Source organism: Toxorhynchites rutilus, chromosome 2, assembly GCF_029784135.1.
Source record: "Toxorhynchites rutilus septentrionalis strain SRP chromosome 2, ASM2978413v1, whole genome shotgun sequence".
In the NCBI taxonomy this organism is placed as follows: Eukaryota; Metazoa; Arthropoda; class Insecta; order Diptera; family Culicidae; genus Toxorhynchites; species Toxorhynchites rutilus.
This window is the reverse complement of record NC_073745.1, coordinates 254,169,537-254,195,616: the sequence shown is the minus strand read 5'-3', so window position 1 is coordinate 254,195,616 and position 26,080 is coordinate 254,169,537. Positions and strand designations below refer to the sequence as shown.

General features: G+C 40.1%; 3 protein-coding genes across 6 annotated transcripts in view; 2 read left to right on the top strand and 1 right to left on the bottom strand.

Annotated features, from left to right (window-relative positions):
• The window catches only part of LOC129768334 (zinc finger protein 358-like), a 36,790-nt gene extending 35,153 nt beyond the window's left edge, over positions 1 to 1,637 (top strand). For all 3 annotated transcript variants that reach the window (XM_055769910.1, XM_055769908.1, XM_055769911.1), the window contains 3 exons: positions 13 to 96; positions 1,194 to 1,277; positions 1,332 to 1,637. In XM_055769910.1, the coding sequence (XP_055625885.1) occupies positions 13 to 96; positions 1,194 to 1,277; positions 1,332 to 1,480 (317 nt within the window). In that variant the 3' untranslated portion in view covers positions 1,481 to 1,637. The remainder of the gene's footprint in view (positions 1 to 12; positions 97 to 1,193; positions 1,278 to 1,331) is intronic.
• A 6,738-nt stretch (positions 1,638 to 8,375) lies between these two features.
• LOC129766822 (histone-lysine N-methyltransferase SETMAR-like) lies at positions 8,376 to 9,004 on the bottom strand. Its single transcript, XM_055767420.1, has 2 exons — positions 8,939 to 9,004; positions 8,376 to 8,852 (listed from the first exon to the last, which is right to left on the bottom strand). The coding sequence occupies exons 1-2, from the start codon at positions 9,002 to 9,004 to the stop codon at positions 8,376 to 8,378; spliced, it is 543 nt and encodes a 180-aa protein (XP_055623395.1).
• A 4,508-nt stretch (positions 9,005 to 13,512) lies between these two features.
• Positions 13,513 to 25,365, top strand: LOC129769612 (gastrula zinc finger protein XlCGF52.1-like). Of its 2 annotated transcripts, XM_055771989.1 has the most exons (11): positions 13,523 to 13,818; positions 14,786 to 15,216; positions 15,314 to 15,391; positions 15,447 to 15,530; positions 15,585 to 15,668; positions 24,307 to 24,390; positions 24,449 to 24,532; positions 24,589 to 24,672; positions 24,736 to 24,819; positions 25,027 to 25,110; positions 25,165 to 25,365. In XM_055771989.1, the coding sequence occupies exons 1-11, from the start codon at positions 13,796 to 13,798 to the stop codon at positions 25,329 to 25,331; spliced, it is 1,287 nt and encodes a 428-aa protein (XP_055627964.1). In that variant the 5' UTR covers positions 13,523 to 13,795; the 3' UTR covers positions 25,332 to 25,365. The 2 variants fall into 2 exon arrangements, with proteins under 2 accessions (XP_055627965.1, XP_055627964.1); XM_055771990.1 differs by lacking the exon at positions 15,585 to 15,668 and having other exon boundaries at positions 13,513 to 13,818.
• Positions 25,366 to 26,080: the final 715 nt, after the last annotated feature.

Sequence of the window (26,080 nt, the reverse complement as noted above, 5' to 3'; positions counted from 1 at the left end):
ATTTATTTTCAGGTGAACGGACATTTTCTTGTCCATATTGTCCGAAGGCGTTTGTGCTTGCTGCAACACTCAAGTACCACATTCGAGTTCATACGGGTCTATAAAAATGTTTTACTGTAGAGCAATTCCACACCAAATCAGCCAGCTGCTGCTCCGACATTCTATGATTTTTTACGTGGGACTACGTCTAACCGGAATATATGGGGTGTGAAATGAAAACCTAAGCCCAAAACATGCTGGAAAAAATGAAAGATTTCGAATGCTTATAACTCGAAAATTTCTCAATAGATCGGAAAGATGTTTGCATCAATTGATAGGAAATATATCTACGCGTCTATCATAATTAATAAAATGCTATTTCTCATGAGATAAACAATTGAATAACCAATAAAATGTCAAGCATTATCTAAACGTCCTTACTGCCAAGTTTTGATTGGCCTGATTTACGGTTTCCCCATCACAGACTTCAAAATCAATGTGCCTGTGGGAATACACTTTGCAAATATACATGCAAGTAGGGGGTGTTTTTGTTCCCACCAGAATGTGTTTCCCTAAGATGGATTTCAAAACAAAGATGCCTGGGGGAATCCGCTTTGCAAATATATGCAAGCTGGGAGTACTTTTGTACTCGCTTGTCGTTGTGCAGACCGGAATGTTTCCCTGAAACGTACTCCTAAACTGAGAAGCCTGGGAAAATCTTCATCTCAGATACTAGAGGTGAATGAACTTTCGCGGGAACCACGTAGACATGAGAGATGCAATAATTTCAGAAGGAAATGTAAAATACAATGATCGTTTGACAAATCTTCCGTTCACATATTTTGCTAGTCCTAGACATCATATCAAACGTCAAAGGACGGTCATCAAATTTACTTGTAACGAAGCGCATAATCTATTACAATGCATGAATTGATCTTACATGGCATCTGTTCGAACTTTTTGCTTACAAAACAAATATGTTGAATTCAATTGAATTCGAAAATTGTTTCATTCAAGCGATAATTGAATCAATACAATACAAAAATTACAACAACGATAGTCCCACGTCAACCTTGCGGTTATATCATAGATACAACCCACCCATTTTTTTAAGCTTGTTACATATGGAAATCGAAGAAGACTGCGTATCAATCGACTGATTTGGCGTGGAATTGCTTCATAATGAATCTTTCAACTGACTCATTTCTTTACAGATGAACGTCCCTATTCATGCCCACATTGTCCGAAAGCTTTTAAGGACGGTACAACTCTCAAATGGCACATTCGAACTCATACGGGTAGGTGAAATGGTTCACTACAACGAATAATTCAACAGGATAACTCCTTTGCAGGTGAACGTCCCTATCCGTGTCCGCATTGCCACAAAGCATTCACGATACCTACAAGCCTTACCAAACACCTGAAGATACATGGTAACGATGAAGGCGACTCGGGGCAGGAACCACTGGTGACCGTAAAGGAAGAGATGACTGAATGCTGATGAATCCATCTGTCGTCGAATGCGATTGTAAAATGAAGTCCAAAAGTATGCAGAAGGCACTGTTGTCTAGTGATTTAATTCCCTTGTCCATGGAGACATCGTCCGCTGCGAATTATTATAGATCACAGAATCTTGATTTTCGATTCACCTTCCACAACTGTGTCCTCATCCTTCAGTATCTGTGCTTGACCGTTGTCGTGGTACAAAACTTTTCCCGCTGTCCTTTATTGAAATTTCCACGAGCTGCATTTCACTTCGTATATCGACCAAGACTAATTATCCATCCGAAAAACCACTTTAAGTTATCGGCCCAGGATACGTTCTGTTTTATCGGTTCTGTTGCGTAATCGCGTGAAAGTGAAATAGATGGAGGAAGAAGAACAAGATCGAGTGTTTCTGCCGGTTTTCGACGGCTCTAATTTTTCCGCGTGGAAGTTCAGAATGCTCGTTCTATTGGAAGAGCATGAACTAGTGGAGTGGGTTGATTACTATGCTCCGGATGTGGTCGAGCTAATCGATGATCCGGCTGACAACCAGGAGCAGAAAAATAAGAAGGCGAAAGAACGCGAGGCAAGAGCTAAAAAGGACCGCAAATGCAAATCGTTGCTTGTGGGGCGAATTCATGATTCCCAGTTGGAATATGTTCGCGATAAACAGCAGCCGAAAGATGTGTGGGATGCATTACACAGTGTTTGAAAGGCGTAGTGTAGCAAGCAGAATGCATCTGAAGCGGCAGATGCTTACGTTGCGTTACGATTCCGGTAAATTGCAGCAAAATTTTTTACAGTTCGATAAACTAGTGCGCGAGTATCGGGCAACCGGTGCGGCTTTTGAAGAGCTTGACGTTGTGTGTATTCTTCTTTTGACTCTCGGTTGGTCTTATTCTGCAGTCGTTACGGCAATTGAAACGATGCCGGAAGAAGTGCTTAAGGTAATATTATATTATCAGGCACGTAGCGTAACCGGCACGGCACGTTTCATGCAAGACAAATATTATTGCGTGTGTTTCAAATGTGTATGCGTATTGTCATCGCGAATACGTTTCATTCCGTTTCCACCGTGAAGTGTATTCGTAGTGTATTCGAGAATCAGGCCCATCATGTATTTGTCTGCCGGTGTCGGTACGTGCCGTTTACGCTACGTGCTTGATAATATAAAACGGCCTTTACGCTTGAGTTTGTTAAGTGCCGGCTTCTCGACGAAGAAACGAAGAGGAAAGGTGAATTGTGCACAGTGAAAATGAGCAAGCAGCTTTTACTGGCTCGAAGCAAATGCCGAAGAAGAGAAAATTCAAATGTTTCGGATGTAAGCAAGAAGACCATAAGTTGGCAGAGTGCCCCACGAAGAAGAAAGAAGACGCAAAGAAAAAGGAAGTGAACCAATTCAAAGCCTATGCTGCAGAGCAAGGTAGTGTGAGTTTTGCTGGGTTCAGCAGGGATATTGCGTGTTCTGATAAGTCGAATCAAGTTCTTTGGTACATCGACCCAGGTTGTTCCGATCATTTGGTCAACGACAAAACGCTGTTCGTCGAATTGCATGAGCTGCAGCAGCCGGTGGAGATTGCGATCGCCAAGGATGGCGAAACGATCGAGGCGAAGCAAGCAGGAACGGTGAAAGTAACGTCCGTCGTAAGTGGCAAGGCAATGGAGTGTTCTGTTAAGAATGTCCTATTCGTACCAGAGCTTCGATGCAACTTGTTCTCTGTTATACGATGTGATGAAGCTGGTAAGAAGGTTGTGTTCGAAGGTGAATTGGTTCATATCTTTCGTGGTTCGTGTAGAGTACAGTATAGAGTGATAAAATAATAATGAAGAAACATAAGAAGCATGCTATGGAAACTATAGACCAATCAGATGAAAGGAAGAATATAGCCAAGCTATAAAAGCGTGAGCCATTCCGCGCAGCGAGCATTCTTACAACGGATGTGGACAACATCAACTGGAAAGCAGCAGCAGTGGAAGCAGTGGACATCAAGGCGAGCATGAAAGCTGAGGGGCGGACAGGCGAGCTGGGCCCCACGTCGAGATTCCGTGGCAGCATTAGCAGCAGCAAACATCACGAGCAGAACGTTTCGGGTACGCTCTCTCCGTTAGAGAACGCACTTTACGGACATCGGAAAAAGGCAGCAACGAACTTCAAGGGCAACAGCAACAACAACAGCAGCAGCGGTGAACATCGAGTCCAATAAATCGAGCTGTGTCTCGTATCGGTACGCAACTAGTGGTAGCAGCAAACGACACGAGCAGAACGTTTCGTGAACGCTCTCCCTCTCTGCTAAAAGAGTGAGAACACACTCTCTTGGCATCAATAAAAGAGTAAAAATAAAGTTTAACTTCGGACTAGTTACGTGCCTAACAACCACGTACTAATCCACCGCAGAAGAAGATTTGAAGAGTTTCTTCATTTCAGTCAGCGATGCCACTTCTGGGCTGAGGCTTCGTGTTTGGAGCGCTCACCTATCGAAAAAACGGATGAGTATATTGGCGTTCGCGACAGTTCGGAGATGGTTGCCAACCGTTCGTTCGTCGGGAAGTTATACAGTTTGGATTTTTTCGTTGATAATCGAAACGGCTCTGTACGGCCTTAAACAGGCTTCTCGTGCTTGGAATAGCTGCTTTCACAGTTTTGTGATGAATTGTCTTGGTTTCAAGCAAAGCGCTAATGATAAATGCTAATCTGATAATATACCCGTGGATTCGAAGCGACAAGAGTAGTTATGGTTCTCTATGTGGACGACGTACTAATTGCCGGAGCGTCACTTGAAGCAGTGCAGATCGTAAAGAATTGTTTATCCAAGAAATTCGAGATGATGGATATCGGTGAAATCAAGTGTTTTCTTGGAATGCAAGTGGATTACAATCGAGCTGATGGTGTGATGAAAATTAGTCAACGTCATTATCTGGAGAATGTTTTGAAACGATTCAGAATGGAGAACTGTAAGCCGTGTTCAACACTTATTGAAACAAGATTGAAGCTGTCAAAAGGAGACGAACAGAATCGAACCACACATCCGTTCAGGGAACTTGTGGGTTGCTTGTCATATGCAGCGTTTACAACCAGACCGGATTTGGTAGCATCGGTAAATTTCTACAGCCAGTTTCAATGCTGTCCCAGTGATGAACATTGGGTACATCTGAAGAGGATGCTACGATATTTGAAGGGATCGCTTGACTTGTGTCTGGTTTTTAGTGCGAATGAAACAGCACCATTGCTGGAGGAATTCTCAGATGCTGATTGGGCAAATGATTCGATAGACGTTCCGTGAGTGGAGGTGTATTTAAGTTGTTCGAATGTACAGTAAGCTGGCTGACTAAGAAACAGCAAACTGTTGCTCTCTCGTCGACAGAGGCAAAACTCTCAGCCCTTTGTACTGTGGTCATGACAGAGATGTGGTTAAACCGTCTTTTGTGCGATTTGGGATACAACAGCAGAGAACAGATTTGCATCTACGAAGATAATCAATCTGCTATGAGGATCGCTGAGGAATCTAAAGATTTTGGGCTTGTTAAACACATCGATGTAAAGTTCCACTTTATACGGGACTTAATAAGGGATGGTAACATTGTTCTTCAGTTTCGTCCGTCTGCTGACCAACCTGCGGATATGATGACAAAAGGCTTACCAGTTGCAGTGTTTCGACGTCATTGTTCCGATACTGGACTGGTGGACTGCAAAGTCTGAGCAGGGGTGTTGAAGAAGCAGTCTCTTGTAACCACCATATATAGCAACCGTGGGAACTAAATTGCCCCTACTTTTCAGTGCCACTACTGTTAAGAGAATTGACAGAACAAGTTCACTTCCGTGCATTACTCCATGTTATAATAAAAGCAATAAACACGTTTTTTTTTATACTGCATAAAGTTTCGTCGGTCTTGTAATTAACACTCCTATACTCGCGCATTGGTCTGTCAGACCGAGAAATCAATAATTCGTTCATTTCTCAGAAAATATCAACACTACGACTTTGCGTTTCTCTCTAGCTTCGTTATTCGTTGTTCGTCATCGTTTAGCGTATCGCATGTGTTGGTACAAAGGGGACATGTGCCACTTTTTTAACACTTTCGGTCTGACACACCGACGCGAGTATAGGAGTAGCTTTTTTGGACAAGTGCCTTTTTTCATATTCTAGAATATTGTTAAATGAAATGTATAAATTAATGTTACTGGCGTGGAATATTTATGGAATATAATGCATAAGATCATTACCGGACTATTCTTATTTGATTTCAGTCCCTATTGTAACTGGAATGAACAGATCCATATATTAACTATTCGTCGTTAGATTCATACGTTCAAAAGTAAAATGAAAATATTTGACTTTCGTATAGTTATTCGCTAAATATGATGGACATACGTATACACACTTGTGGAAGAATTTCACTTGTGGAAGGATTGTAAACTATAAACTAATCGGTGGCCTATGGTTTTTTTTAACATTTACAGTTTCGGGGATATTTTTTTTATAATGGACAATATCGACAAGAAAACAAGAAAAAGAAAAGGAAATTCCTAGAAATCCTTTTATATTATCTTTTTATGCCCCATCTAAAAAAAGGCATTAATTCTTAGTTTACTAAGAAAACAGAGGCACGGAATATTAGAAATATGCAAACTTTATGTTCCAGAATCTTTATCATCTGGTAATTATCTAGAAGGTCGTTATACATTCTTCTCTTCGATGAAAGACCAGAAAAACACGCAACAACTGCATGAAATCTAAAAAATATGTTTGTTTCGAGCATGCAGTTATGCTATGTTCTGATTCTTACTCCAATGAAACCACAATCGATTAATACGTTTTTATGTTATTTTATAGCTCTTTATGCTTCCATGAATTAGATTCAGTTGCTTACTTTTAATTAATGACAGTGAAAATGCGAATTTCGTTATTTGTGTTGGAGTATCAAAAATTACTCTATTTTGAGGAGGCTGAATTAGATGACTATTAAAACATAATAAAGACGAAGAAAACATATTTTAGTTGTTTCTTCATTCAATCATACCCTCTTCTTCAAATAAAGGCCAATGAAGCCTGAAAAATACACAATGGCAACATTACAGAGAAGTTCAATTTTCGGTCTGTGACACCGTGCGCGAGTATACGTGTTATGATATTGCACGCGAGTACAGGAGGGTTAATAATTATCCATCAAGTGAGATTTGGGGTCGTAGTGAATGTCTTATTAGTTCAGATTGTAATGATTAGTTCAGAAGTTTGATATGATGTCTAGGACTACCAAAATATGTGAACGGAAGAATTGTCAAACGACTTTGAAATTATTGCACATCTCATGTTTACGTACTTCTCGAACTGCGAAAGTTCATTTACCTCTAGTATCTGGAATGACGATTTTCCCAGGCTTCTCAGTTTAAAAGTAGGGAAGCCGCGGGTAAGAGGGACAGTGGGGGTATGATGGACAAGTGTTTAATTTGTATAGTCGCATTATGAATTTCAAATTTCTGTTGATGGGAACCCCTTCTACATGCTATTCTAGAATATTTATACCATCCTATGACAATGAATACTGATCAAAAGAGAAATAGGGAAACATAAACCGAAAATCAAACATGATTCCGCGTGTGGATGTAATTTTTCCGGCTTCGATATTAAACATTTTGAGTGGTTTAATTGCAAAATTGAATTCGCTGATGGTTATATTTCGGTTTGTCAGTTGACAGAAAAGCTATATTAGGTATGTACGGAAAAGTAAACTCTTTCGTGAGTGGTAAATTTAAATTATTGAAATAATTGCACTGGTGGGGTTGAAATGGACATCCATAATCACATCCAATGCATGATAGAAAGTGGAAGGAAGAATATTGAACTCTTTCTTATATTGCTTTCTCTTTTTGTTCTATTTCAGTTGCTGGACACACAAACACAGAGAGGGAGCGAAATTATTCCTCTCGCGAGCGATAAACTTGTACGCTCGTATATTATTAACATGTCCATATTCCCCCCACTACATGTCCATTATACCCGCATCGATGAAAATGTTCTACTTTTCGACTTGTTTTAATTTCAGTAAAAACTATGAATAAACACATTTTTATAAAACAGTTGACCAATTATTTCGAAAACCAGTATATTGAACTGTAAGAAACTGCTTTTACGTTTTGGAAAACATGAGTTTTCAGAGTAACAATTGAATTTTTCCTTAACATGTCCGTCTTACCCCGAAATCCATTCCATCCAATCCAAAAGAGCTTCTCACAATTAAAACCTGAGAAAGTATCAGAGAGAACTTCTCTAAAATCAATCGTCCCGGCAATTCGTTATAGCTGAAGTACTCGCGACGGCGGAGAGTTAACTTTGGGAAACATGAAAAGATAACCGGAAGAATTCTAAAATCAATCGGACCGGCGTTATATTCCGTTATTCATCTATATTGAATTTCCATCTCGAAGGGACATAGTTATCTTTCTGAGAAGCCGAGAGAACTCCTCTAGAAACAATCATCCCGGAGCTATGTTCTAGCATTATAGAAATTAAATCGCGACGGAGGAGAGTTATCTTCGAGTGGTGGGAAACGTTATGTTGATCTGCTCGAATGGTTAATCAATGGTTCATTTCGTTATTCATGAGCTACATGTAAATTTTACACGAATCTTCGAAGTAAGGTCTATTTCTCAAGCACTGGAATAGATAAAAAATATGTTTTGAATAACTCAAAGCAGAACTTCTTAAAATAAAACGATTTTTGAGGATCCAGTTTTTTTAAGGAGCCATCTTCCAGTTTTTTGAAAAATATTATTGGCAACTCTGCCCGGCACATTAATTTAGAAGTCCGTGTTAGGGAAACACAGCTCAGTGGGAAAAAAATACCCCCGACGTGCATGTTTTGATGAAGCTGATTCCCTCAGGCACATTTCTGCCAACGAGAAATGAGTTTATTTATGCCGCTTGAGTAGAACTTGGCACTTTGGAGGCCACGAAAGCGTTGAAAGGGTTCTTGGCATTGTCTTGGTTTTTGAAGCATTTCTCGCGGAGGAAGTTGTCGAAACGCTTGAAAAAGCGATAGTCGGTGGGCGAGAGGTCCGGTGAGTATGCTGAATGAGGCAAAGTCTCGTAGCCCAATTCGTTCAACTTCTGCAGGGTCGGTTGTGCAACGTGCGGCTGTGCGTTGTCGTGGAGGAGAACTGATCCCTGCATATTGACCAATCTCAGGCACATACGTCGGACCTTCTGGTGCATTTCGTCGATTTGTTGGCAGTACTTATCCGCCGTTATCGTTCCGCCCGAATTCAGAAAGCTGTGATGGATGACACCGGCTACAGACCACCAAACAGTCACCATAACCTTCATAACCTGTTGTGGAGCTTGATTGCGGTTCAACCACTGAACCAAACGTCGTCGATTGTCATAGAGGATCTATTATCATCGCACGTCACAATTCGATCGAGAAATAGGTCGTTATTGTTGCGCAGAAGGAGCGCAGAAGACATTGCCCTCCTCACCGCCGCGGAAATTCTTGAACCGCCATTGTGCCGTACGTTCATTAGTGGTCCCTGGGCCAAACGCATCTTTAATATCGCGAGCTGTCTCCGCTGCTTTTCGGCCTAGCTTGAACTGGAACAAGAAAATCGTGCAAATTTGCATTTTCTCCATGCTGTTTGAAGTCTTAAAAAAAAGTGGAACAATTATTTTTTAAACAAAATCAATAGAATGAATAGACATATAACATTAACGGGTTATAGGCAAAAATCGTTTACAATATAAGTACAGTAATTTACATTTAATACGACATGCCGAGGCACCGCTCAGTGTCGCATTGGAGGCGATTTTGACCTGTAATTGGACATTCGGGAACACAGTGGTACAGTGGCGATTTCAATGTGGAGCCATAATTTGGGCCCCGAATTCAATGTTTACAAAAATGTCCAGTTAGGGGTAAGAATGTCCAATTAAACGTGTCGCATTACATGTCTGTCCAATTAGCTAGATGTCGCATTAAATGTAACATACTGTAACAAAAACCGCAATAACTTTCTTTACGACCTAATATATACGGTTTCCCACAGCATATCATTCTATTTTTCGCAGTAATACAATGATTTTAATTATACATTTACACGACTCACGAACTGTATTTGCCTGATATGCGTATGAGATGTTGATTAGTTCGATTTCACGACAGTCAATATCATAGAACCGTCGTTTGTTATATCGAATTACAACTTGGTGTATCGTGATGGGTGAAGTCGCGTTTTTCGCATTTTATGTATATACGATGTCTACTTTGATCGACATTATATATGACTGCCATGGACCCAGATCCCAGATCGTCTACATTCCGATTTTATTCCGCCGATATTTCCGGCAGAATATGGGAAAGTTAGATCTGATAAAATGTTCTTTACTGACGGTTCATTCATAAACGGGTCCACTGTCTTCGGCATCTTCAATGCAAATTCCAGTACATCTTTCAAACTCAAAGATCCTTGTTCCGTGTATGTCGCTGAACTGGGTGCGGGATCATTCAAACATTGCCCATCGACCATTTTTCTATTTTTTCAGACAGTCTCAGCTTAATAGAGGCAATCCGCTCAATGAATGTTGATAAACGCTCATCTTATTTCCTTACAAGAATAAGACAACTATTGAGTGTTTTGGTCGAAAAATTATTCTAGTTTACCTTGGCATGGGTTCCCTCCCATTGCTCGATTCCTGGGAATGAGAAAGCGTACTCGCTAGCTAAGGTGGGCGCTTCATAAGGCACACTTTTTGAAAGGCAAATTGCTTTTAATGATTTTTTCCATATTCCTCTTCAGCACACACTCGTGAGTTGGAAGCGCATGTGGAGTGAAGATGAGTTGGGTCGTTGGTTACACACGATTATTCCTAAGGTCTCGACGAGTGCATGGTTCAAGGGGTTGAATGTGGGTCGTGATTTCATTCGCGTGATATCTCGGCTTATGCCCAATCACTACATCCTAAACGCGCATCTTTATCGCATTGGGCTCGCAGCAAACAATCTTTGTGATTGTGGCGATGGCTACCACGACATCGAGCATATTGTCTGGTCGTGCATCCGATTCCATGCTGCTCAGACAATCGGATATTCCCGTCTCAGGTAGCCGTGATCCTGATCTTCTGCTCCATCTATACCTGTTCCTCAGAAACGCCGATGTCAACGTTTAATGATACTTCATTCGTTGTATCCCTGTATCATATCCCTTCTATCCGATCTATAAACTTTTACTTAGTCGCGGCAATACATACACACACTCTTTACAGATACACGGGCCGAAGGTTGTGCAGCCCACTGAACATTCACCATGAGCTGAGGATTGTACCGCTCATGACAACTCTACACGAGCTGAAGATTGAGCCGGCTAGTGAGCATTCTATCCTGGATTCCTCGAGTGGAGAAGATGCACCACGCTAGATATGGGGGGCGTTGCTGATAAACGCTAGATATGAGGGGCGTTGCTGATAAATGGTCAGCTGCATCCCAATAGGAAGTATCCCGTGTCGGGCACACGTATAGTGCATTGGAGACTACAACATCCCAATTATGACAATAAACAGTAATACTAACCGCGAGTAATCGGTTACAAATTACTAACATAGCTTATAAGAAATATTGTCAAAATAAAGGATGTGTCACATCAAATTACATCACGGAAAAAACGCTGTAGAAATTCGCCCAGTAGACCGATCCTTTTGAAAATTTTAGACAGTAAAATAAAAACTATTAAACAACTTTTGGCATTTTCTTTTTATTCATGCTTCGAGCCCAAGCCCGTATGCTCGCACCTTTCTCTTTACCCCGTCCATAAGGTTCTGTACAACGTCAGGTTGTAGTTTTTTTTTAACAGAAATCCATTTTCTCTTGAAGTCCGCCTTCGATTTGACAACTTTTGGGTTCTTCCGGAGGGCCTGCTTATAATCGCCCAATATTTCTCTATTGGGCGAAGCTCCGGCGCGTTGGGCGGGTTCATTTCCTTTGGCACGAAGGTGACCCCGTTGGCTTCGTACCACTCCAACACGTCCTTTGAATAGTGGCACGAATCGAGATCCGGCCAGAAGATGGTCGGGCCCTCGTGCTGCTTCAATAGTGGTAGTAAGCGCTTCTGTAGGCACTCCTTAAGGTAAACCTGCCCGTTTACCGTGCCGGTCATCACGAAGGGGGCGCTCCGCTTTCCGCAAGAGCAGTACACCATGTACTTTTTGGCAAACTTGGATAGTTTCTGCTTGCGAATCTCCTCCGGAACGCTGAATTTGTCCTCTGCGGAGAAGAACAACAGGCCCGGCAGCTGACGAAAGTCCGCTTTGACGTATGTTTCGTCGTCCATTACCAGGCAATGCGGCTTCGTTAGCATTTCGGTGTACAGCTTCCGGGCTCGCGTCTTCCCCACCATGTTTTGCCTTTCGTCGCGGTTAGGAGCCTTCTGAACCTTGTATGTACGCAGACCCTCCCGCTGCTTGGTCCGCTGGACGAATGAACTTGACCAATTCAGCTTATTGGCGACATCCCGGACCGAACTTCTCGGATCACGTCTGAACTGATTACTACGCGCTTGTGATCTTGTTCACTGACGGAGCATCCATTTTTGCCGTTCTAGGTTCTCGAAGTATCGTTTTAGTACTCTGCTGACCGTGGATTGGACGATTCCCAGCATCTTACCGATGTCCCGATGTGACAACTCCGGATTCTCGAAATGAGTGCGCAGGATTAATTCACGACGCTCTTTTTCGTTCGACGACATTTTTCCAAATTTACGAAAAATTGACAGTGAAGCATGGCCAACGTGATCTATACACTCTGATTATAAGCGAAAGCTGAAGATATAATTCCTAAAAATTAAATTTCTACAGCGTTTTTTCCGTGATGCAATTTGATGTGACACACCCTTTATTGTACTCCCGGCCCTGTCAGACTAACGCTTATGAGGGGGAGTAAAGGAAATCGGGATTTTCGAACAAAAAAAAATTGATGTCAAATGTCTCTTCTTCTTCTTCTTCTTTGTTTTTAAGAGGCTTTAAACTTTGCAGTTCATTCGCCTCTAGCCAAATGTCTCAAAATTGCATGAAGCGTCGAGTCGAGTCATCTCGAATTTTTTTTTGGCAAAAATCGACACTCTGGGACTTAGTTATTTCTTGGAATACGAGACAAAACGTATGGTTTTGAGTATTAATAAAAATAGTTATCACGATTCTGAACATGTTGCGAAATGTTGATTTGCACGATAATATACTTTATGCAAAATATTACCTTATTGGAACTTCATTAATCAGTGTCACAGACGTTAAAATTTGAGTTTTTCTAAAAAACGAAAGATCACAGAAAATCGAGGTTTTCAAAAAAACTGTTGGAGCTTAAAATTGCATTACTCGCCGAAATTTACTGCTATCTCGAAAAAATAATTTTTTCAGGCGCTTTGTCGTTTTTCCGCCTGAAAAGTCTATTTTTGACAATTTTTTTTTGAGATAACTGTAAATCTCGAGCAATTCTAAGTTATTTGGCACCAAAAAGCTTCTAGAAAACCCCGATTTCTGGTGATTTTTCGGTTTTCAAAAAACTTAAATTCTAACGTCTGCAACACTAATAAATAAAGTTCGAATGAGCTAATATTTTGCATAGGGTATATTATCGTGCAAATCAACATTTCACAACAAGTTCCGAATGAAAAATCTAGATAACTATTTTTATGGGCACTTAAAGCCATACGTTTCGTCTCGTATTCCGAAAAAAACTAGTGTCGATTTTTGACAAAAAACAAATTTCGAGATGACACTAGATCTCGACGTTTCATGCAATTTTAAGACATTTGGCATCAAATTTTCTTTCTTTCCATCGGCATCGATTTTCTTTCTTTCCCCCCCTTGGGTGATTTTTCGGTTTTCAAAAAACTCAAACTTTGACCGCTTTGCGCCACTCTCCTTTAAGTCCGATTAAGCTAAAATTTCCATAGGGTAACCTTTTGAAAATTTCAGGGTCGATTTTTTCCCATACATTCATTGGCACCCTAGTGTACACTCAATTTTGCAATTGTATATGAAGAAGCTGTTAAATTCGTTCGACAAGCATAATGAAGTCTATAACACAGACAAAGAACTAGAAAAAGTACATCGAGTAACGACCGTTACGATAGAGCGATACATCTGCAACTGGCTCTATTGTCTTTGCTACCAGGCCAACAACAGTAGCTGACAGGAGTGACAGTTTCGTATAAAAGAAGGAAAGAAAATAAACAGTTTGTTATTTTGTCCATGAGATATAATAAACATTTTAGCGTTTCAATGTTAGAATTGATCACTTTTGATCTATGATTGCATTCGATTAAACAAAATTCCACTGCTGGTGTGAGATGGCGATTATTAGCAACAATGTGTAAGTTTCTTGAGAAAGTCGTAATGAAAACCAAAATAATAAATTCAAACTTGTCCAGATAATTTTTCATCGCATAATACCGTAATGGTTTTGAATCCGGATTTTTTTATTGTATCCATTATACCAAAACCATAACATCATTTGCATGTCGAATTAATGTATTGACACAATTACTGTTGTATCAATTTAGTGTAATTTCGAGCATTGTACCTAGCTGTTGACAAAAAAAAACGTACAAATTCAAAACAAATATTTGTGTTTCACAAACCCATGTCCGAATTAAAAAAAGCACATTCAGAAGGTGATTTAAAATCCGGATAGAACAAAAGCTAACAATGAAATTTCTCGTTGAAAAAGTTGGCAAAGGGTACAGGCAAACCTGTTTTTGTGCGAATCGCAAAAAAAACAGGTTTGCTTGTGTATTCGTAAAATAATAACCGAAATAAATTTCATAACTTTGGATCATTATTGATGTTTGGTTTAAGATTATAATAGTTACAATAACAATGAAATGATAGGCTGACAAAATGTATCCGGAATTTAAAGCAAAAGTGTCCGAAATTCAAACCATGAAAAAACAGTGTCCGGATTTCAATGAAAAATTTTATGAAATTAAAGAAATTTACAAATTTTGAACAAATATAATATGATTTTGTGGAATTCTGTAATTCATAACTTATGCCTTCTAATTCTATAGGAACGATAATTTTTCATGCTATGATATGTCAATATTATTAAGAAGTTGAAGTTATCATCGTAAGCGCTTAAGTGTCCGGATTTTGAAGCATTACGATTTATCCTCGTAAATTGACTACTATTCTACTTTCGTTCATAAAACAAAAAAAGATTCAAAGAAGGCTCTTTTACTTACATGCTTCGATAACTATTAATTGACAATTGCTTCTCAATCGATGAATTATAGATATCCTCAAAGATACTAATATTTGACCACATTCCATTTCAACAGTGACCAATGCAGCTTTTGCCCAAATATGTGCAATGAGGAATTTCATCACGTGCTAGTCCCTTCTCTCAATCAAGAGCAGAAATTGAAAGCTATCCTCCAAAAAATAAGCAATTTCAGTTCTCAGTTAAGCTCTTATCCTACGTGTGACAAATGTCGACAAGAATTCATAAACAACCACAATATTCCCGAGAGTTGCTTCCAAATTTTGTCCAGTGCCGAACCAAATGACATCAAGATGGAACCAGAGTTAATGATTAATGATCACGAACTGTCGAATAGCGATAACATTTTTGATACAGACCCAATGGAACAGGAAGTCGAAATGCCAATCATCGGAAAAAACGGAGAGGTATTCTTCATAAGCGAAATGGATGGAGAAGGCGACAATATATCACCGATTCCAGTTGCTAGAACGGATACACAAGGAAAAAGTAATTTGAATGGATACAGAAGAAAGTTCACTCACCTTCAGCCCATTATAGATGTAAACATTATTTTCCGTGAATATTAACCAATAATTTATTTCAGAAACGATAGAATGTGAAAAATGTGAAAGAACATTTCGATCACAACACGGCCTCACATTGCATCTTCGAACTCATACGGGTTGGTTACAAAAGTTCTATCCCATAAACCATTTAGCAGGATGATTCCTTTGCAGATCAACCTCGTTATGCTTGTCCACATTGTCTAAAAGCGTTCAAGAATACTCATTCTCTTCAAAGTCACATTCGAGTTCATACAGGTTGGTGAATATGTTTTACTACAATGAACTAATCAGCAGGATCATTTTTCGCAGGTGAACGTCCTTATTCTTGTCTGCAGTGTCCGAAAGCGTTCAAGAATTCTTGGGCGCTTAAAAATCACATTCGTGTTCATACAGGTTGGTGAGATATGTTTTGCTATAATGAACTACAGTAATCGTTCGCTAACTGGTCCTGTTTTAACTGGGCGAACGTTAACTGGTCCTTGGACCAGTTAAAAAGCAGAATTTCGTAAACAATCGACGCCATATTCAAATGGAAGATTTGCTGTGAGGGGCATTCGAATGAAACTTAAAATGTTATGAAAATTGACATTATTTTCACATGACAAAAACATTGATTAAATTACAGAAAAATAATTTCCTCAAATTATATTTCATATCTGTTGTCACACTCAATGCGAAACTTCCATTGGAATCCTTTTGTTTATCCAATTTCATGATCAACGCGAATCAAACATTTCATTGAAGTTCCCCTCGATTTTATTTGACGTTTAACATGCCGGACCAGTTAAAACGCAAATGTCAATAACTGGTCATCCCTTTTCGCCCGGTTAGCGAATGTTTACTGTATTCAGCAGGGTCACTGTACAACCTTCGATAAAAAGGTCACTGGATTACGGTTACAGTTGAAACAAGAAACACGTGATACGCATTTTTGTAGTCAATGAAACAATTGATGTGTTCACGTGAGCCTTGATAGACATCATTCCATGATTCATTCAGTGTATCGCGGTGTGCAATTCTGTGTCTTCAGGCAGATGTCAGATGGGTTGGTTATTGTGAGAAGCCCCTCTTCGTATGTGTTTCCCTGGCTCTGATGTAGTGAGTATTGCGAATCTCCAATATTTTGGTTAGTGTTATCCTCATCTATACATCGTTGTTTCTTTGGAACAATCCTATTGTGCCAAAACTGACAAACAAGGTTCACAAATTCGCATTGTATCATCCAATGTATGGGTATATCCCAGTAAATGTATTTTCTCTATTACTGTTGATGTAAACCGACGTAGTTTATTACGGTTACTCTTAGGTTAGTTAATACCAGCACTGCATTTGTAATACTTGCAATGTCACAATTTTCTTTGTTAAATTCTGATGATTACGCAAAAACTAAATAATGCTATTTATTCTCCGCCACTTTACATTTGCTGCCGGTCAAGACTGGTAATTTTCAAACAACTGCAGAGCCACTTATTCATACTCTAGGTATCTATACAATCCATTTATTATCTTTCCACAGTGGCTCTACAGTGACACTGTCTCTTAATAGATACCTAAATCTACAACAACTATTCGATACCCGATCGACCGATTAAGAGATTTTTGGCAGATGGCTGTTGTTTGAGAGCTATCGTTGCTCTCTGAATTGAAACATATTGTATTTGACTACAGAAATAAGCTGAAAACTGTACTTTAGCGTCCAAGGGTCACCATAAATCCATATCTACCTGTTATTGTTTTTTTTCTACAATTGTACACAAAAAAAATTGAAAATTTTCGAGAAAACATCTTGAAAAAGTTTTTGTTAGAAAAACTTTTTTGCCTTAAATATGCCCTAGTAGCGCATACTTATCTACCATTTCATCAAAATCCGAGATGACTATTTTGAGAAAATCGACGTTTAGTTTTTGAAAACAATTTTTTTCAGTGTATGGTTTCAGAAAATATTTTTTCAGTATTTTTTTCTGAAAATTCAATTATTTTCCTAAAATTCTTCTATAGATTACTTTTTTGTAGGACTTACCATTTTCGAGTTTAAAAAAATGATCAAAAATGTTTAGCCCATCATCCTAGTGATTCCGGATGATGAGCAAGTGTAGATTGAACATAACCGCACTTATGAGTACTGGACTGCGGGGTAGTATCCGGGTAGCAAACAAGTCAGTGAGTCATTCATCTTCGCATCCAATATTATGGGTCCTTGGATTCCATCCTCTTTGGGCAGGCCACAGGCCTCTCTCCAGGAAGTAACGGTATAATGGATGAAACATTTCATAAGTTTTTCGATCATATAATAAAGAATAACGACTTAACTGATACGCGGGAAACAGCTGTTCTTGGTTTTCACCGTGACAATCCGAATATTGCCGTCCGAACCTGGATGAACCTGCGTGATACAACCAAGCAGGTATTTCAAAGGAGGAAGATTATCTTCTTTTATTAGATCCATCATTTCCACGGTCAGATTTTTCCGTTGTCTGATCCATTTCGTCCTGTTTTGTAGGTTCGCCAAATACTCGGTTGACCATTTGGACCAAATTCGGTGCACGAACAATTGCGCGCCGGGACAGCTGATGCTCATGGACGTCTTCAGCCTTCGGTTCTGGTACCGCCATGAGCGAACGCTGGATCAGGAAGTGCCCCAGTGTTAAAACTTCCAAATCGCTGGGGTCGTTGCTGACTGGAGTTAGGGGTCTGGAATTAAGACATGCTTCGATCTGTGCCAATACAGTTTGAAGTTCATCTGGTGTAACAATATTGATGCCAATGGTTTTTTAAAATGCTGTTGCATCGATTTTACTGCGGCCTCCCATAAACTACCGAAATTTGGCGACGTTGCCGGGATAAATCTGAACTCTATTTCTGAATCTGCAGCTGCAGACGCCAAAGATTGTTGGGACGTTCGGAAGCAAGTTATGCATCTGTGTATTATTCTTCGTGCAAGGCTTTTGATGCTCCGAGGCCTGTATCGTTCACGGATATTAGCGATGAGTAAGCCTAGACCCGCATGCAGTAGTTTAATGTTATAATGCAGTACCAAAAGCGTGGTGAACGAATGATCCTTGTTTAAGATGATTGAATGTTTACGGCTCATCGAAATTGAAGCATTTTCGAGCCGGCCGCCGACACGGATTACGCCGTCCACGAGAATTGGACATAATACATTGATTCGGGATGTGACCTTCACTTGTCCTTTGAGTTGCAGATCTTCTAGCTCTGTTGCAAAGCATTCACGTTGAGCGAGCTCAACTGACTGTGTTAATGCTACATCTCTTTCTGAGAACGTTAGGAAACCTGTTCTTCTATGAGTGGTGCCGGGTTGCTCGGAGTTATGTTTGAATCTGAGCAATCAGGCGACTAGTCTAGTAAGGCTGTTCAAGGAGGATTTGAGAGAAAAAATGTCACGAATCCGACAAACATGTGTTACCGCCGAAACCATTGATTTTTCTTCCAATCACGAATTGTCAAGTTCAGCTGCTAGGACCTCCGTTGTTTCTGGCCAGTGATTCCTCTGCTTTCGTATCCATGATGGCCCATGCCACCATAGTTGATTATTGATCAGTTGATCTGCTGCGATACCGCGCGATACCAAGTCTGCGGGGTTTTCTGTAGTCGGTACATGACTCCATCCTCCATCCTTGGTCAGATGTTGGATTTTGGATACCCTATTCGCAACGAATGCTTGCCATCTCAATGGGATCGATGACAGCCAGTAGAGAACAATCATTGGATCTGCCCAAAAAAAAAAGGTCTGGCAGATATCCGGATGCTCTTCGACACTATCTCGTACAGATGAGCAAGAAGCAATGCCGAGGAGAGTTCTAGTCGTGGAATCGTCTGTGAACTCTTTTTTCTTTTCTGATCATCAAGCAGTGCAACTTCTGACTTCGCAGCTAGCAGGTTCGAAGTGATTTGTCCGTCGATGTGAGTACACCGAACGTAGATGCAGGCACCATATGCACCATAATACAACGCGTAACTTCGTTGTAGTGCTTTCAGGTTTAATAATACAATGATGAGGAATAAAATACTGATGAAAGTTTTCATCATCGGTAACTACTTCTCTCATTAGTCCAAGCCGATAGTACTCTTCAATGAAGTTAATATACATGGTTTTGATCTCTGCATTGGCTGAAAGCCGTTTCTCGAGTGCTAGGAAACGTTTCAGCGCAATGGAGTTTGAGTCTCCAAGCTGTTTAATTTTCAAGTCTGTTTTTGGTAGTGTGACTATAAAACTTCCACTAGAATCACGAACAGAAGTTCGATCAAATGTTGCTTCACTTATCGATTCCTCAATGGAGTGTGTGCTTTTCGAGCGATACGATTCCAGCTTCCAAAAGCATTATAATATTTGTATGATTTGCGATGACTGATCTAGAATGGATATGTTCTTCTGATGTTCGTCCGCAGACTATCCAGCCAAATTCAGTCTTCCGGATAGTGAGACTACTTCCCTTCAATTTCATTTGTTCGTCCTTCAGTAGATCGAAAAATAGACCGGCACCAAGTATGACATCAACGACACCAGGTTCGTAAAAATGTGGATCTGCAAGATTTATTCCTTTAGGTGTATTCAAGTTTTCGGCGCGAATCTTTGATGCTGGCAGATGCACCGTGACTTGTGGAAGAACATAAAATATTTCTTGTATAGAGAAATTCGAAACTCTCGATTTTACACGTGCGATGACTGATTGTTTGCATGCTTTTGTAGATTGTTGAATTCCACTCACGGTAATGAGTTCCCGAGAGCGCTTGAATTTGACGAGAATGCTTTTTCGTCTCTCATTTAGTACTGAAAATATGAAGCGAAAAATCAGAGCTAATTTTATCGACATTAGCGTGTTTAAACCGGGGCTCTGGCAACCCTATCCCAACCAATGCAAATTGAGCGTAGGCAGCATAAAACAGGGCTCGTCCTCAGGGGTTCACGTATTGTTTACTGTTTGGAGTCATATATGTTAATATTTGATTACGTTGGATAGTTTCCTTTGGCATGCGATGTTTGGATACCCATCCGGAAGCTTTCTTGTCGATTTGTAATTAAAATCACTGCTACAGGATCGTGCGGAGCAATTCATTTTTAATTTCAGGTTATGATTTCTATGCTTCTAAGTTTGTATGCTGGCTACAGTAAGGCGGCCATCTTAGCAATCCCTTGGTTTAAACAGCGTGTAAACGACCTGCATTTGGACAGCGTCTGAATTGTAAAAATATGGTGTGTGCCGCTACCGCTGATTCGTTCGATTTGTTGTTCTCTACCGCTGTTTTATGCTCCCTTATGCATACCTTTATTTTCCTGCGAGTTTGCCCGATATATACAACGGGGCAATCTCGACACGGTACTTCGTAGATCCCGGATTTCTCATCGGAATGAATCTGGTCCTTGAGGTTACACAATAAATCACGAAGTGTATTCACACTTTTGTACACTATGTGTAGTCCTGGCCGTTTGAGCGTGTTTTTGACGGTGTTCATGATTTTGGGACAAAAAGGTAGAGTTATCCTTTTTATGTCGTCTATCTCCGGTTGTAGTGTTGTGATGTCTCGTGTGTGTTTTCGGAAAATCTTCTCGACAAATTCCATTCCATAACCATTTACTGTGGCCGTTCTCCTTGGCAAACTCTTCTTTTTCCATGGGGACATTGTAAAGGCGATTTGCCATGGAGTGGAAGGCGGTTTGCTTTCGTCCACCAAAATGGTTGGAATCGTTTGTTATGAAGCGGTTAGTGGAAGTTGGTTTACGGTGGATTCCAAATTTTAAGGTGTTGTCTTCTTTTCTGGTAATCTTTAAATCCAGAAAAGGCAATTTTCCATCCCGTTCTTCTTCACAAGTGAATGTAATCGAATTGTGTCGAGAGTTTAGCATGACAAGCGTTCGGTCTAGGTAGCGTTCTTTCACCGATGCGAAAATATCAGCAACATATCGTATCCATGTTCGTGTGAAAAGTTTATCTTTTGCAATCCCAACCTCAAAGTCACTCATGAAGACGTTTGCTAGGAGCGGTGAAAGTTTGCTACCCATGCTTAACCCAAACGTTTGCCTGTAAATTTTTCCCCTGAATAGGAAAAAAAATCTGTTTCATGCACACTTCGGCAAGAAGAAGGTAAGCGTCGATGCAATGATGTGGCCCACGACTTCGTCGGTGTAGGCTTAGGCTTTTTAAAGCTTCTACGACAGGTACGCTAGGGAAAAGGGCTGCAACGTCGAACGAAACTAAAATTTCCCGCGACTTACCTTAAATCCTTCAAGCTGTTTTACAAGATCCACGGAATTTTTAATGCTTCTCCCGTTGGTTACGGGATATTTCTTCATCTCTTCCACCAACCACTCGGCCATTTTTTCCGTGGGCGTTCGAATGTTTGAGGAGATTGGTCACATTTTAACAGGATTTTTGTGGATCTTCGGTAAACAATACAGTTGTGTCACAGTCGGGTTGGAGACCTGAAATTTCCGTTCGAGTTTGTCCTCACCCATCGTCCGTGCTACACCATGTCTCGCCAAGTTTGCTTCCTCGATCATGCCGTTCAGGCGATTTTTTCGTTTTCATAGGGATCTTTTTGTTTTCTTCATAGCATCGATCATGTCAAGGACACGTGAATCGTAATCTTGCTTTTCCATGATCACAACAACATTCCACTTATCGGCACGAGAGTAGATCACATCACGACTTTTCAACATTCTGATCGTGCACCAAGTATCAAAAGTAGGACGCTCGATGTTGGTGTTCTGCTTTTCGGCTGCTCGTGAGATACATTGCTGAACATTATGACGGGTTGCCGATTTGTACCCTTGTCAAACTGGATAGCACTTCCGATATTAGGGTAACACGGGGTGATTTGGTCATATGGGGTGATTTGGACCACCCCTTTATCTCAAAAATTGCGGCTCAACTTGGATTATTTATAATGCCATTTCCTTCTATTGTTGAACCGTATGTAGTAAAAAAACTTTGGTAAAACTTCACAAGTAGAGGGAAACAATAGCATGAACACAACAAGCACTTTGATCGTCAAAAAATGTAAGTTTTCCTATCGTGGTTTTAAGGGGTTGCCGCTAATTAAACAAACTTTTCGTGTATTGTGCAGTAAAGTTCTGTTCGCCTACAGAAGAGGAACAATTTGATGTAGCGAAACTGTAAGTTTGATAACAATAAATGAAATTAATTGCATTACAATTTTTGCGTGTTGTGTGGGGTGACATGAACACGTTTCTGTGGGGTGAACTGGTCCTACAGTTTTGATACTTTTCTTTGGTCTAATTGATTCCAGATGTCGCTGAATTACAAAAAGAAGATGGACAGACAAGGTTGGAAGAAAGAGGAGTTTGAAAGAGTAACGCAGCCATCGAGAACGGATTTTCTTTGACCAAGCATCAAAAGTGTTTGAAAATGCTCGACCAACAGTGAAAAGATTCATGCTGAATTCGAGATGGTGTCAATCCAACTTTTCTAGTCTGGATACTGGCCAAGACACCTAGTATCGATCCCAAAACATTGTTATTGATTGTAACATTATCCCAAAATACTTTACATAAACATAAGTATGTTTTTTTCGATGAAACACACACTGGACCAAATCACTCCGCATCAAATTTTAATGTCCAAAAATCATCTCTTTTATTTTATGATATATTTGGTAGATTGAAGCTTTATATAATGATTAAACATTATTTATTGAGAGAAAACAAGTGTAGCTTAGTATACAATGTGACATTTTTTATTTAGACCGTATTGGTTTGGAAATATTAGGCGATTTGCTTAGGTGGTCCAAATTCCCCCCTTTTCCCCTATTCACTATATCAGCAAGAGGAGCGCACTGGGGGGAAACCGCATAATTCAACCCTCTGTTAAGCAGATCAAGCTCTGCTTGTGTGAACTGCGTGGATGAGAGATTCACTACAAAATTCCCGACCGCTTGCGGGGAGCTTTTCGTTTCTCTCAGACCCTGGGCGTCTTCGAGAGAGCGCAGTTTTCGGCGGTGTCGTTGTTTCGTTTTTGTCACACGTTTCTCTAGGATACGATTACTTGCCAGGATACTTTTTGCCAGCATTCCTTCTTCCCTTCTTCACACTTACGAACAGTCTCTGATTGAAATGTTCGATGATGTGTATCTCCACAAAATGGACAAGTTGTCTGAACACCAGCGGGGCTGGTGATGTTGCGTAGTGGCTTTTTTGTTTCTGATGATTATATATCTCGTACCAAGGAACTAAAGAACGATGCAATGGTTTTTAAGAAACTATAGCAACTTCGTGTGCACCCGTGGCCGAGTGGTTAGCGTCTCACATTATCATGCCGGGTGTTCGGGTTCGATCCCCGTTCTGGCCGGGGGATTTTTCGTCAAAGAAATTTCCTTCGACTGGCACTGTGGTCACGCGTATTCTAGAGCTTGACCCTCGGAATACATTCAAGGCGTGTTATTTGGCTTAAGAAATCTCAACTAAGTATTAATAAATGACGCTAGTTAATGCATACGTTGAGACGGCAAAGTTCCACAGGGAACGTTAACGCCATTCAAGAAGAAGAAGAAGCAACTTCTTAAACTCAGGAACATCTCGAGATCAATGCTCTGTTTCCCACATTCCCAATGTTGATGGGTCTAGCTTGCTCGTTAACATGTGCCCTAAAATCATATCCCAATTCGTAGTGGATTCTCCAAGTTTATCCAACATTTGAAAATGTTTGTCGAATTCACTGACCACAATTTTTAACCTTCCCTTTTGATGGGATTGGAATTGAAATCCGGTTCGAAGAACCAAACAAAATTGTACAATCTTCGATAAAAAGGTCACTGGAATTTATTAACGATGAACAAGTTGACGAAGTACGTCTGATTGTTACAAGATCTTTTTTAGAACTGACTTAATTAGCTTAACTAAGTATAAGAACTAGTGCTACTACTACTCTATGATAGTCGAGAGTTAAGTGAGAGTGAGTTCCACCGCTCTCGCGATCATCAGTAAAGCTGATGATCGTTGCAGAGTGGGTTTGGTGGACGAAAGTTTTTCTAATATTATACAGTCATTTATTTATAGGTGAACGTCCTTTTTCTTGTCCACGTTGTCCGAAAACATTTACGACTCGTACGGCGGTCCAACAACACATTCGAGTTCATACAGGTTGATAAACAATGTTTTTTTTCATAATGAACCATTCAGCACTGTAATTCATTCGCAGGTGATCGTCCCTTTTCTTGTTCACATTGTCCGAAAGCGTTTAAAAGTTTTGGAGGACACCGAAACCACACTCGAACTCATACAGGTTGGTAAAGGATGTTATACAACAATGAACCATTCAGCAGAGTATTTCTTTTGTAGACGAACGTCCCTATTCTTGTCCACATTGTCCGAAGACGTTTACTCAACGTTCAGCGCACAAACAACACATTCGAATTCATACGGGTTGATAAACAGAGTTTTTTTTAATTTTATAGTGATCCATTCAGCACTGTCATTTATTTTCAGGTGAACGTCCCTATTCTTGTCCACGTTGTTCGAAGACGTTTGTGCATTCTGCATCACTCAGACACCACCTTCGAGTTCATACGGGTTATTAAAGAATGATTTACTATGGAACAATTTCACGCCAAATCATTCAGCCGCTGCCTCGAATCTCTCCGATTTTTTACTTGGTACATATGGTGATTTGAGATAACTGCCACCTTATACCAAATCGGAGAGGGTCGCGTATCAATCGACTGATTTGGTGTGGAATTGCTCTATAATGAACCATTTAAATGAATCGTTCCTTTACAGATGAACGCCCCCATTCTTGCCCACATTGTCCGAAAGCTTTTAAGGACGGTACAACTCTCAAATGGCACATTCGAACTCATACGGGTAGGTAAAATGTTTCACTACAATGAATAACTCAACATAGTAACTCCTTTTCAGGTGAACGTCCCTTTCCATGTCCGCATTGCCACAAAGCATTCACGATATCTACAGTCCTTACAAAACACCTGAAAGCACATTGTAGTGGTAGAGGCGACTCGAGGCCGAAATCACTGGTGACCGTAAAGGAGGAGATGTTGGATGCTGATGAATCCCTTTTTCGTTGAATGCGGTTCTAAAATAAAGTCCACTGGAGAAATGTTTTTGTTTAACTTACTAGAAAAAAAACCGATATTCAAAAAAAAATTATAGGAGGTTGTGTCCAAGATACGACCGCATTGTTGACGTAGAACTACGCTGTTATTTTATATAAGTCGCTTGTTTATACCTTCGGATATTATTCTATAATGCTGTGAAATTTTAGAAACAACTGCTTAGTAGAATAATCTCTGAAATGATTTTTTTATTATAGAATCAGTTGACGATAATTGATTGATGATTCATTTTTGCCCTCGCAAAACAATCGTATGTCGCAATTTATTTCATGTCAATGCATTGAAAATTTACCTCGAAGGCTATTCCGGTGGCCTTTTTCAAAATTGACATAGACTCGGTTACAGTCGATTATATACATGTTGCACAAGCATCATTATTCCATATCTCAAAACTACATCAATATATCTTTGGCACCGCATGTAAACAACAACAATGACAACACTTGCAAGTATCAAATATCATGCTACATGTTATTTAGTATTGCCTCAAAGGAATCGCACCTCTAGATATCGTTCGTACAAACTAAGCGTAAACCAAGCGCCAAACAAGCGTTCACCATATCATGCATACAGAGCCATACATTGGTGGCTTTAAACTACTAGCAATATAAACATTTCTCATCATTTTGCGCTATTCTCAAAAGAAACGCTTCTGTTAATATTACTGGTCTCGAAAAGAGTTGCATTACTTTCTCATGCTC